Source organism: Lycium ferocissimum, chromosome 1, assembly GCF_029784015.1.
Source record: "Lycium ferocissimum isolate CSIRO_LF1 chromosome 1, AGI_CSIRO_Lferr_CH_V1, whole genome shotgun sequence".
Lineage (NCBI taxonomy): Eukaryota > Viridiplantae > Streptophyta > Magnoliopsida > Solanales > Solanaceae > Lycium > Lycium ferocissimum.
The window spans coordinates 10,118,382-10,131,178 of NC_081342.1; the positions used below are offsets into that span (position 1 = coordinate 10,118,382).

General features: G+C 36.9%; 1 protein-coding gene across 2 annotated transcripts; it reads left to right on the plus strand.

Moving 5' to 3' along the window:
- Window positions 1-591: 591 nt before the first annotated feature.
- Window positions 592-12,049, plus strand: LOC132047110 (folate-biopterin transporter 1, chloroplastic). 2 transcript variants are annotated; one of them, XM_059438017.1, is made up of 9 exons: window positions 592-875; window positions 2,517-2,746; window positions 3,129-3,193; window positions 3,274-3,436; window positions 5,117-5,265; window positions 5,362-5,607; window positions 5,695-5,863; window positions 5,969-6,061; window positions 11,178-12,049. In XM_059438017.1, exons 1-9 carry the CDS (start codon window positions 638-640, stop codon window positions 11,469-11,471), a joined length of 1,647 nt encoding a protein of 548 aa, XP_059294000.1. In that variant the 5' UTR covers window positions 592-637; the 3' UTR covers window positions 11,472-12,049. The 2 variants fall into 2 exon arrangements, with proteins under 2 accessions (XP_059294000.1, XP_059294008.1); XM_059438025.1 differs by lacking the exon at window positions 592-875 and adding an exon at window positions 2,276-2,427.
- The last annotated feature ends 748 nt before the right edge of the window (window positions 12,050-12,797 follow it).

Here is a 12,797-nt window from a genome sequence, read left to right on the forward strand (position 1 = left end):
GAAGAGTTATCCTTATGGAGATAGAGAGGGTCAGTCCCGATAGCTTTTTATAAGCGCTCAAATATCGCCATCCATATATCAAAATGGCTCATTTATGCCACTCGTCAATAGTTTGCTCATTTATTTTTCGAAAATGAAGTCAGAGACTAATGAATTTATACTAAAATAGGCTAAGCTATATTTCATTTAAAATTTGCTTTTACAATATCATATATTTACGTGTGCTCCCATTATAGATTATGGTTGTGGGTGGATAGAGGTATAGCACATTTTTATTAATTTGGGGTCGATTTAATTAAACGACGTAAACCTTTAATTGGAGGCCATCACGATATTATTCATAAACTAGGACTATAATTTAAATGATGATCCCAAAATAGATAAGTTGAATGGCGTATTTGGCTTTTAAAGTAATTTAAATGATATCCCAAAATAATGTCCAAATACTTTCCCACATTTGCTGTGAATTCTTCTAATCGGGGGCAATTCCGAGATTTGCATTAGACAAAGAATCATCTTATTCTTCCTAGTCATTCTTGAACACACAAGTTGTTTATTATAGTAATCCACTTTCTCATTTAAAAAACCTGCTATTGTACGAACCAAAGCACAGTTTCATTAATTAAAAAAACTCAAAATGCCTACAATAATAACTACCAACACTTCAGTCTCAATCCCAATCTTACCCTCAGTTAATCCCCTTTTCCCTTTCTTCTCCTTCTCTCCAATAATCTCTCATTTTCGTCGCCGGAAACCGCCTTCCTTCACCATCTCCGCCGCCACCTCTCGCCGGAAACCGCTGTTCGAACCACCGGACTCCAAAATGTCAGTCTCAGTTCAGATGCCAACTGAACCGTTGATTGATTCTAGAAATCGTGAGTAGTTGCCACGTAGCTCGTTTAATTTTAATTGTGTGGACGTGATTCATTTCGTCATTTTAATTATTTAACTTTTTATTAATTTGTTCTTACTTAGCTCAATCAGTTCTAATTGTGTGGACGTGATTAATTTCGTTATTCTAATTACCGAACTTTGTGTTAATTTACATTTTTCTTAGCTCAATCGATCAAATAAATCTCAATCCTATGTGGCTGGATTAAATCCTCTTATCCATTATACTTTTTTTTTTTTTGGTCATTATGTACTTTATTCCACATTTTGTGTTAGAACAAGGAGGATTCATTGTAATTACCACTTAGCTCAATCAATTCTATTTGTGTGGACTGGCTGGATTAAATGCTCTTATCCATTATAATTCCGTCCCAATTTAAGTGTCTTACTTTCCTTTTTAAAAAAGAGTGCATCTTTCTATATTTAGTAAGTTGATAATTCAAACATCTTACATGTTAGATTTAAAACCACAAGATTCAAAGATAATTTTAGTACATTACACATATTTAATTTAGGACCACAAGATTCAAAAGTCTTGATTTATCTCTTAAAACTCGTGTCAAGTCAAACTAAGACACTTAAATTGGGAGGGAGGAAGTACTTCTTTGTGTGCGGTATCTTATCCATTAGACCATATTCCACATTTTGTTTGTACTAGGAGGATTCATCATAATTAGACTAACTTTACCTTGATTGTCACTTTACTGCGATCTTCTTCTTTAATTTTGCTTAGTTGAATTATGAAAGAAATGTAAAGTTATTAACTTTTCTTTCAAGGCTTTCTTTCTAAAAAAAATTATCACGGAAAGCAAATAGAGTGAGTTAGAGTTTCTGTGATTTAGCAACTTCAGAATCTATATATCAGATGTGTGGTTGTTCATAACTATAGTTTCGAGCTGGATAGCATGCAATTGAAGCAGGTTAAGAGACGTGAAGCGCCTAGCCTGAACTTCACCGAGCTTTAGGACTTAAGCATGCCTCAAGCGGGTCGTTTACTACTCTGCAACAAATGCAAAATAGTCATCAAGTCTTTTTGTCATTGCAACCTAAGTTCCAGTTAAAATAAACTTCTAAAATTTGGAACTAATAATAATAGATTAAAGTATGCTCCATTTCTACATTGTTGTTTGTACAAATCGTGAAAGAATGAGGCAGTGTTGTCAAAGGCGCGCTTAAGACTGAAACGAGACACAAATCATAGTGAGCGCTTCGCAAGGAAAAACTTTGTATAATAGAAGTTGAATGCCTCATGTGTTCAATCCTCCGTGAGACCCACATCTGATCATAGCTGAAAGACCCGTGCACCTTAGACTAAACCTAGCAGTTTCCATTTTCCGTGGGTTGCCTACTTGCCAACTATGTATAAACTATGTGTAGTTTTCAGTATAACTTTAGCAGATCTTGATCTCTTTAGCCAAGACTCTTTTTGGAAAAGTTCCTCAATATGACCTCCTTTCAATGAGCAAGAAAAATGTTTCAAGAGTCTCATCATGGATTTAGCACCTTATGCCCATATATGGTGGCTTATGTCACGATGTGAGCTCATTTTCTACCATTCTGTTTGTATGGTTGTTCTTTTTGGCTGTCTCACTCATATTTACATTCTCCAATATTATCATGTGCAGGAAAGGGAGATCAGCCGTCAACCACTGTTAAAGAAGATTCTGTCTTGTCCAATAAAACTGTGCCTCACAAGAACAAATATTCTTTAAGTTCAATCAGTTTCTTTGGAGTGGATCTAACCCCAGATAACATTGCCGTTGCTATGGTATATTTTGTTCAAGGTGTCCTGGGCCTTGCTAGGCTTGCTGTTAGCTTTTACTTGAAAGATGACCTGCACCTAGATCCTGCAGAGGTATGTCATCTTGGTAGAGTAATTTATTTCTGTTGTTGGCTTGTTGCTAGTGTAACAAAATCATCCATCAAATTCAAACATATATTTTTCCGAATCTGGAAATCTAACTTTTGTCATACTGAATTTATGAGTTGTTTTGGAATTTGGACTACAGTTACATTCAGTCATTTGAAATACAATTCTCTCTCGAATTTAGACTGCCACAAGCCCACAACACTCAGTATTCCTTCTGTTTCAATCAGACTATCCTTCCAAGTTTGTTATTATCCCAAAAATTGTCCACCTTCTTCGAAAGAAAGTCTCTTTGCACATTTCTTCTCCCTTCTCCCCTCACCATTTTCGTTGATTACACAGACTGACACATTTATATGTGAATGACTAGACAGCTGTCATATCTGGTTTCTCATCATTGCCATGGCTCATAAAACCATTGTATGGTTTCATCAGGTTGGACTCAGCTTTCCTTTCATTCTTATTAATCTAGCTAGTTAATGAAAGATTTCATGACATGAGCTTTTCCTGTATAGCGATTCCTTCCCACTCTTTGGATACCGGAGGAGATCATACTTGGTACTCTCAGGGCTTCTGGGGGCATTCTCATGGTTTTTGATGGCCACCTTCGTTGATAGCAAGTATAGTGCTGCCTTCTCCATACTTATTGGTTCTCTTTCTGTCGCTTTCTCAGATGTTGTAAGTTCCTTTTGTTCCTAGTTAGTTTCAATAAATTGAGACTAGTGCTGTTTTGTTCATTGCCTAATTATACTTTTTACTTGGTCCGAAGGTTGATGACAATCTGTTTGGGTTTTGACCTTTAATATTAGTTGAGTATTCGCTAGGCTCTCATTTTTGTTCAGGTATTTCATTGCATAATAAAAAACTCTTGTTAATTATACATGAGCGTGGCTTTGCAGACGTGTATTTTTCCTTTTGAAAAATTGAAGAAAGTCCTTAGTTGCAACCTTGACAACAGGGCCATAGGTAAGGTGTGAGATTGAGTCGCAACATAATATGTTCCAAGTTTTCAAGAACTCATTTGAGAGAAGAACTTATCAAACCAGCATGATATAGGACGTCTAAAAAGTTCCGAAAGGTTGTGTAGGGTCCAATGGTGTGTCAAATATGTATCAGGGTGTGCCGTGTCCAAGAAATGTCAGGTAATATATAGACACAGAGGCGATCCGGGATTTAAACTCTATGAGTTCAATCTTAAGATTCTTAGCATTGAACCCATTATATTTTTAAAGTTATGGGTTTATATCTACTATCTGTTACAATTGTATTAATTTTTTACTTTTATGCTCCGCGTCGAAAGTTATGTGTTCAATTGAGCCCCTACCTATAATGCTATATACGCCTCTGAGTAGACAACTATCTAAGTTTTTATGCCTCATCATTTGCCGTATCCTTACTACTTCTGAGTTTTCATAGCTTGTTCTGAGAAAAAATGAGAAGAGATCAAAAGATTACCTGCATTTGTCCTTTGTGGTTTTGGGAATTTCAAAATTAAAGGAGTCTAAGGACCTACTTATGACTTTGGTAACGCTCTCCCTTAAGCTTAACCTAGTTGGCATGCAAGCTAGCCATATCAATTGACTTTTACAACACTCCAAGTATCTGTTCTACTTTATTCTGAGTATTACTGACACCTCCTAAAAAAATTTGAGCTTGCAAACTCATGTGATTGCTCCACAAATGTTCTTGGCGTCTACTTTTATAGTCACCACTTTCTCCTGAGAACTATCGTACATTGGTGACTGATGATTTTTTAAACCAAAGTGATGAATGAAGCAGAAATTATGATGTGGCAACTCTTTTTTGTAAGATAGGGCATAAGAACCATGAGTTCTCCTCAGGTTCAAATCTCAGTGGAGGCAAATAACACTCAGTGATTTCATCCTATCTGCTTAAGCCTTGGTAGACAGAGTTACTCGGTACTCGTGCTGTTGGGAGATAGCAAATACCTGGTGCAATAGTCGGAGTTGCACACAAGTTGACCCACTGAGCCATTCACCACTATCGACTTTCTATGGAAATCCAAGAGTTCTATAGTGTAGAGTGGATGAACTGTATATTCTTTCTTGAACATTTAAATGATACTATTTGGTCTCAGGCTATTGCTCAGCCCACTTCCATGAACCAGTTGCCGCGTCATCAACCGATGCTTGTGTTGATATTTTGACAATATTAATGTCACTCGGGAATTACTGGACTTGATATTTGGTTGTTACGCTTCTTCATAGCAATAGCCAAAATCCAAATGAATTTGAGTTAATATTTTGCTTTCTTTGTTTGTAATGTTCCTCTTCTTCTAGCTGGTATCTTATTTTTGCGCTACATTCATCTGGCATATATAATTGAGTAACCATGTAGGTTGTAGATTCCATGGTTGTTGAGAGGGCACGCGGTGAGTCTCAAAGCATGTCAGGATCTCTTCAGTCATTGTGCTGGGGTTCTTCGGCATTTGGAGGAATTGTGAGTGCCTACTTTAGTGGCTCCCTTGTGGATGCTTATGGTGTGAGGTATGTTCGTCAGTCTTTCTATATATTATTTGATTGTGGTCTTGTGGGTAATACTAATGGTCCTGGTGGGTTAATCTAAATTTTTTGTATCTCCAGGTTTGTTTTTGGTGCAACATCATTACTTCCGCTCATAACATCTGCAGTATCTGTACTTGTGAAAGAGCAACCTGTACGAGGCCCAGCAAGGGGAGTTTCTGTAGGTGATGGCTTCATCGATAGCTCAAAAACAAATTTTATCCAGTTATGGGGAGCTATTAAGCAGCCTAGTGTTCTACTTCCCACCCTCTTTATTTTCTTATGGCAGGCAACGCCACAGTCAGATTCTGCTATGTTTTACTTCACGTATGCTCAGTTTCAGGCTTAATTTTTTAATTAATGTAAACATACATGAAAGTTGCTAGTTCTAATAGAAGTTTGTTCTGATTGTAGGACAAACAAACTTGGTTTCACTCCGGAATTTCTTGGCCGCGTTAAGCTTGTCACCTCAGTTGCATCACTTATCGGTGTGGGGCTTTATAATGGTTTTTTAAAGAAAGTTCCTTTACGGAAGATATTCCTCGTAATGACTCTCTTTGGTACAGCTCTTGGTATGACCCAGGTACTTGTCCCAACACATCTTTTTCTACGTCAGTTTTATGATTTTTCTTCTGTTTTGGGTCATGGTAGTCTTGATTTAAATCCAAGTATGATGGTTTTGTATTAGGTTCTGCTGGTGACTGGATTGAACCGGCAGTTTGGCATTAGTGATGAGTGGTTTGCTATTGGGGATTCCTTGATTATAACTGTTCTGGGTCAGGTAATGTTTTTTCTTATTCTTGGTTTCATACTTGAGAGTCCATTTTGGATCCACACTCTGGTTGATTTATTTCCTATCTTTGTGAATGCATAGTAATATATAGAGCAAAAACAGTCTGAAGCCCAGGCTTGCTTTGTTCAATTTGCAAAACTTAAGAAAAGAGTACTAATCAAATAAAAATGCAGCGAAGGCACACAAAACTGTTAAAGGATGTGAAGGCTAACTCGCAACTTGCAAGAAACTCACTAAACCTATTATCTACAAAGATGTATTTGGCTATTGAAAAACAAGAACTAGAGATTTTTTTGCTTCTTTCATTGTTACAAGAAACTGGTACATATTTTTCTTTTTGATGAAGAACAATCAAAATGGGACATAATGACAGTGATTGAGTAATTTTCCATGTATGTAGAGTGTGTAATAAATTCCAATTAGGTCTGGATTCCAATTAAGAACTATTAGCAGCCATAAAGCCAAATAAAATTTGTAAAATATACATGCACATGAACTATATGATTCTTTGGGATGCTAATTTCAGGCATATGCTATGAATATAAAACTGTGTATGTAGGACTGCTAGGTGATGTATAACGAGATTTTCTTCGGCCAGCATGATTGGCTAAGTACAAAAATAACTCTTCTTTAGGTTAGTTACCTTCTACTCAAAAAAAAAAAAAAAAAAAAATCTCTTCTTTAGAGTTCTATTTTGTAGAAACTATATCTCTATTGTTGAATTATATAGTCTCGAGTATAAAAGGGCATCTGAAGGGATTTATAAAGGTCTTGGCAACTCTATTATTACCTTAAGGCTTTGGCGTTCAACTTCTCAGCCCCATAAATCCACATTAAGTTTACTTTGGACACAAAATCACGCTATGTATGAGATATATGGTGTCGCGCCCCAAACTATGGCCTGGGCGTAACACGACACTCGGTGCCTGACTGCATGTTACCGAGCGAACCAACTGGCTGGCTGAATCAACATGTGACATCAAAACATACTAAATGGAAATAATACTAACACATGCTGATCTACTAAGAGTTTGTCTGAAATATCATAAATGCGGAAATACTGAATAAGCTCGAAAGTCTGAATAAGTGGCCGACAAGGCTAGCACAAAAGCCTACTAAACATCTGACTGACTGCAACTATAGTCTATAAAGCCTCTAAGAATAACAAAGTCTGACTGTTTACTGGGACAAGGCCCGTGCATACCTGACTGATTAGAAATACTGAAAAGACTGTAAAGTATGATAACGCCCCGAAGGAACTGGGGCTCACCAAATAGCTGGTACGATAATCCTAGCGCTCTGAATCGTAAACCTGTAAATTGTTACCTGCATTGTGAAATGCAGGCCCCCGGGCAATAAAAGGGGACGTAGTACATTTGAATTGCACTGGTATGTAAAGCAACTGAAAGAAGGAACTGTAAGTGGCGTGCTCGGGGAAAGGGCAGCCTCAAATCAATAAACATGTAATGAATGCTGAAACTGAAACTGACACTAATATCTAATAGCTGATAACTGAAATGAACAAAAGGAGTAAAGATGTGAATACTCTCTGTTTTGAATGGAGAATCACCTTTTTAACCGAAAATCATAGTCTGTGGCCTTAGGCCCAATATATATGTGCATACATAATCTGTGGCCTTGTGCCTAAGTATGAGCATGCTAAATCTGTGGCCTTGTGCCTAAGTATGAGCATGCAAAATCTGTGGCCTTGTGCCCATTTACAGGTATTCAATATTCAACAATTTTGTATTAAGGAACTGAAGATCATACTGTAATGCATAACTCTGGAATACTGAACATTACTATATTGAGGCATGTATTCGTGAACTGATTATGAGACCTGAAGCTTTATTATTTATAAACATACTGAGTATATTCCAGACTGAGACTCATGGGTATCAAACACAAGTCTATATTGATCATGTACCGAGCTCACAACGTTTTAATGAAAGTCATGAATGAATTATGAAACTAGAGAATAGAAGTTCTACAACTATTCAAGGAACTAAGCTTAACTATATTTCTGAGGCAATTAGTAACGTTGTAAAAGAACGTGGCGTAGGGAGAATCATTAACATTCCCAAACGTAGAGAGTTAGTCTCACATACCTTAACTTCCTGCTTTCTGAGTGGAATACAACGTTCGTCAACCCTTTCAATTTTAATCTATAGCAATACAAGTCAAAGGGATTCTATATTAGCGCTAATATTCATGCTTTGGTCATTTAAGCATTTTATCAAACACTTGGTGGGCATAAAGCTCCACAACCTTCATTAATGGTGTTTCCTTCACCCAATTCCCATTCTATTACTTCTAGGTGATTCTACAATCTCAATTAGGTGTAAATAACATCATTCTCCATCACCCATATGATTACAACAATCTCAAGTCAACAATCCAAAACCCTATTATAGTTCGTGTAATTCTCTTTACTAAACTCATCAATTCACTACTATGAATGATTAGAGAGTAGAGCATTACCTTTTTAAAGTTCAATCCTCTTGAATTCGAATTCTACGGTTTCCACATCCAACAATAATGTTTCAATCACAACTCTATTGATTAGAAGGGTTTACTCAAGTTAGAAAGGGATTTGGGACTTGAATTCAACCTAGAATCATGATAAAACATACCTTGGGGGGTTCTTGTGGCTTGGGACTTGTTCTCTCCTGCCTTAGGATGATATTTCGTGATTAGGGGTGTTAGGGAAATAAACCCCAAGGTTAAATATAAGAAAAACGCGAAAATATGAGGTTTTGACCAGAAACCCGACCCATCCGCGTTGGGCCCGCGTCGCACGTCCAACGCGGGACCTTCTGCAGGTCCCTGGTCAGAGAGGGTGTTTTTGTGCGTTCAGCCCGCGACGCGGGGCCATCGTACGCGCCCTCACGCTCCTTCACGCGCGGCCTATGACGGTTCTGCGCAGTGTTTGGTAAAATGGGCATAACTTCTTGTACAGAGCTCTGTTTGGGCTCCACAATATACCGTTGAAAAGGTATTTCAAAGGGCTACAACTTTCATGTTTTAAGTTTTCTCAAATTCTCAACGAATTTTCACGAAATTGGGCTGGAAGTAAGACGTATCGAAAACTTAGCCAATTCTATCAAATTTTAAGCTCCTTACTATTAGCCATCTTAAGACGATCATATCTCCCTATTCCGATCTCTGATTGGCCTGGTCTTTATATCGTCAGAAAGGTATTTCTACGTACTACAACTTTTATTAGGGTACTTTCCCAAATTCCCGACTAATCAAGGAGTTACGGCTGCCCGAAATAGGCCTATCAACCATGTTTGCAAAACGTTCAAACCTTCAGTTTTTCCACTAAAACTCTAACGATACGAGTCTAACCTTAGTTCTAAGATACGGGGTGTAGCATATGGTCTCCCACATAGGATATAGTTTGAAGGGGTTGATAAAGGTTTTGGTTCTACTTCACTCATTCTCTTTGGATGCTTAGATTCTTCACATGTATGTTGTTTCCTTGAGCTTTCATATAACATTAGTCTTCATTGTGTATTTTGTCTTCTTGTTTAGGTTGTGTTAGGATAAACCTTTTCAACGTAGTATGCATTTGTGGGTGGTTGAATTGAAGTTACCTAAAAAAGATTATGATACCTCTGCACAAAACTGTATCTTGAGGGAATAGCTGAAGTTTTCAAAGGCACAAATTTTTACCATCTCCTCATGTACCCTGGTTTTTGTTTCCAAAGGTGTTAACTTTTTTCCTTTCCATTTGTTTTTTGAAAAATTTCAACCAAAACAGGTGGAATTTTTTCTTTTCATTTGTTTTTTGAAAAAAAATCAACCAAACACCTTATGAGAAACTGAAAAACTATAAACTGCCAAACACCTTGGAAGTAGTTATTCAGTTTTTGCTTGAATGAAGAACTTTCTTCTTTTTGGTTGAAACAATTTTAAGGAGCTTTTTCAGTTTTTGCAGGCAAAAGAGGGCTCCTCTCCAAGTGGTGTATTTGCAAACACACCTTTTTCTTTTTTCATTTTCTGCAAAACCAAAACAAAAGATTCCACCTGTTTTTGAAACAAATGGCACCAGTATATTTTACCCTTTTTTTACTTCAATACTTGAGAACTTGGGAAGTTATTCTAATGTTTCTGTGCTAAAATTATTTATGGTAACTTTTGAAGTTCAAAAAAAGAGGGAGAGAAACGAATAAAAAATGTAAAGTTGGAAGTATCGTTAAAACTGCAGCCAACAAATTCTCCGAACCCATACTTTGAAGAAAGCTTCCGGATGCGTGATATTGTGTTAAATTTTATCGAGCTTTTATATTTGTTTGAATCTTTCTTTACGTTTGTTTCTAAGTCTTTTATTTGAAATGTAAACCAATGTGAACTACGAAAGAACATAGTTGAAACTCAAACCAAAGTATGAAACAGAAATCTGAATGAAAAAGAACAGAGTAATTTTGTGTCACTTGCTCTGTGAAACATTTAATTCATACGAGAAGTATCAATTTCATGTACCTAGCCGGACTCGAAGATGAATGGTAAAAGTAATGATTTATAGAATTCTCAAAACCAAAGTTGAAGTATGAAGGAGGCGTTTTCTCCATATCCGTAACCAGACTACATGCTTGATAAATGTGAGCTTTTTATAGATCACTAAAACTGTTTAGCAATAGATTTTCAGTCATTTAGGAGAATGGTTATCTGATAAGAGTAGTGGGGAGGAAAATGGGTGTTCTGTTTGAATTTTGGTGATATCACCTTCATGAGGCACTTCATATGCGAATTGTAAGAAGATAGCAACGGTAAACTTGGAAATTTGCATCCAGAATGCTATTTGATGATATTGCTATCTGATAGAGGAGAGGAAGAAATGTGGCTGTTTTCTTTAGTTTTGCAAGCTACTTTTTGGGCAATTCACAGAATCTGTGAGAGGATATCAAAGGGTAAACTTCGCAAATGCTTTGCAAGTTCATTTCCTTAAGTTCCATTTTGGGTCTAAGGTGCCCCTGCTTTATTTTTTAGTATAAATGTAAAACTGGAATTGAATCAATAAATCTTTATTTTCTAATATAGATCTAGAGTATTCTGGCAATTCCTTTATCAGCATTATCTGATTTGTTACCTGTTTCAGGCATCTTTCATGCCTGTTCTGGTACTAGCTGCAAGAATATGTCCACAAGGAATGGAAGCAACTCTCTTCGCAACCCTTATGTCCATATCCAATGGAGGGAGTGTCCTTGGAGGTCTAATTGGTGCAGGTCTAACCCAGGTATTTGGTGTCACCAAGGACAGGTTTGACAACTTGGCTTTTCTGATAGTTCTCTGCAATCTCAGCTCTCTATTGCCTTTGCCCCTACTTGGTCTTCTTCCTGGCGATGAACCAGATACAAAAGACAATACTGATATTGAGATGAAGTCTAATTGAATTCTTGCTTGCTGTGCGCATCCTGAATCTGGCTAAGAATCGCTGCAGCTTTCGAGAAAAAAATAGAAGAGAAAACAAATGTAAATACAAATGCTAATATTGAATGACTAAACACATGAGTTGTGATGTCCATTCGTCACTCTTCACAGAAAAAAGTTTAATGGATTAGGAACTGGTTTAAGGCTGAGATAGATCTTGATCCATGACCCAAGTGGTAAGAGGGCAGTGTGTGATATGTGGGGAAGACACACATCACGAGTTCGAACCATGTTGCAAACAGAAACCTGGTATGTAAGTGTAGAAAGATAGAGAGACGGGCCTATTATCTACCAAGTTAAGCCGATCTTGTTGTGCTGGATGATCCTCTGAGTCGCAAATGCCCATTGAAAAATTGTTGTTCTGATTTGCTCTTTATCGACCAACTTTGGTATTTCGTGATCCCATCTTAGCTAAAAGGTACTACTGAACTATGTTCACCATTGACCGCTCTGTTGGAAATTCCTACTTTTGGTATGATAAGCTAATACCTACTAACTTCAAGTTCGATAAAAAGTACTCTTTGAATTTGCTTGTCACTTTATCTGGATGTCAAGAAAGTTTATGAAGGATGTATTTTTCAGGAAACATAGCATTGTAAAGGAGAAGGAAAAACCATTTTCTGCATGCATTTGTCTGAAAGAAAAAGGCCTGGGTCGACTCAGTTAGTGTACTAGTCACAATGAGTGAGTACGCAGGTACCCTGACTTAGTATTCCGTCCGTCCCAAAAAGGTTATCTTAGTTTGACTTGACTCCGAGTTTAAGAAAATAAAGGAAGATTTTTAAAATGTGTGGTCCAAAACAAGCCTTAGATATTTGTTTGGCTGTAAATCATCCCATAAAGTTAAATTGGTTTTCAAAAATAGAAATGTGTCAATCTTTTTTGGAACAAATTAATAAGGAAAATAAGACAGTCTTTTTGGAACGGAGGGAGTAGTATGTTTGGCCAAGTTTTTGGAAAGTTCAAAGCACACTTTTTTCTTCGTAGAAACACTTTTTTTTGTTTGTTTTTTGTTTTGGAGTTTTGAGGTGTTTGACAAGTATTTATTTGCAACGGTACAAGCAGTTTATTTCTAGTGTAGGGCAGAAGAGGGACGGCGAAAAGAACTCGGAAGTATAGGAAAATCTTGAAATAAAAAGAACCCATCTTCTTTTATTAAATGAGAACAATACAACATAATTTGTAGACAAAATAATGTAGAGAGCATGTTACCACTCTCAAAAAAAATAAAAAAAAATAATGTAGAGAGGAAGAGAAGGGACTTTTTTATTTCTTCCAAGTGTGTAAT

What these genes read in the sequence shown, in the direction of transcription:
- LOC132047110 (XM_059438017.1), top strand. Translation starts at nt 638, where the DNA reads ATGCCTACAATAATAACTACCAACACTTCAGTCTCAATCCCAATCTTA. An exon ending in CCATTGTATGGTTTCATCAG is followed by an intron (nt 3,194 to 3,273) that starts GTTGGACTCAGC and finishes TTTCCTGTATAG; the next exon opens with CGATTCCTTCCCACTCTTTG. An exon ending in CAGCTCTTGGTATGACCCAG is followed by an intron (nt 5,864 to 5,968) that starts GTACTTGTCCCA and finishes GTTTTGTATTAG; the next exon opens with GTTCTGCTGGTGACTGGATT.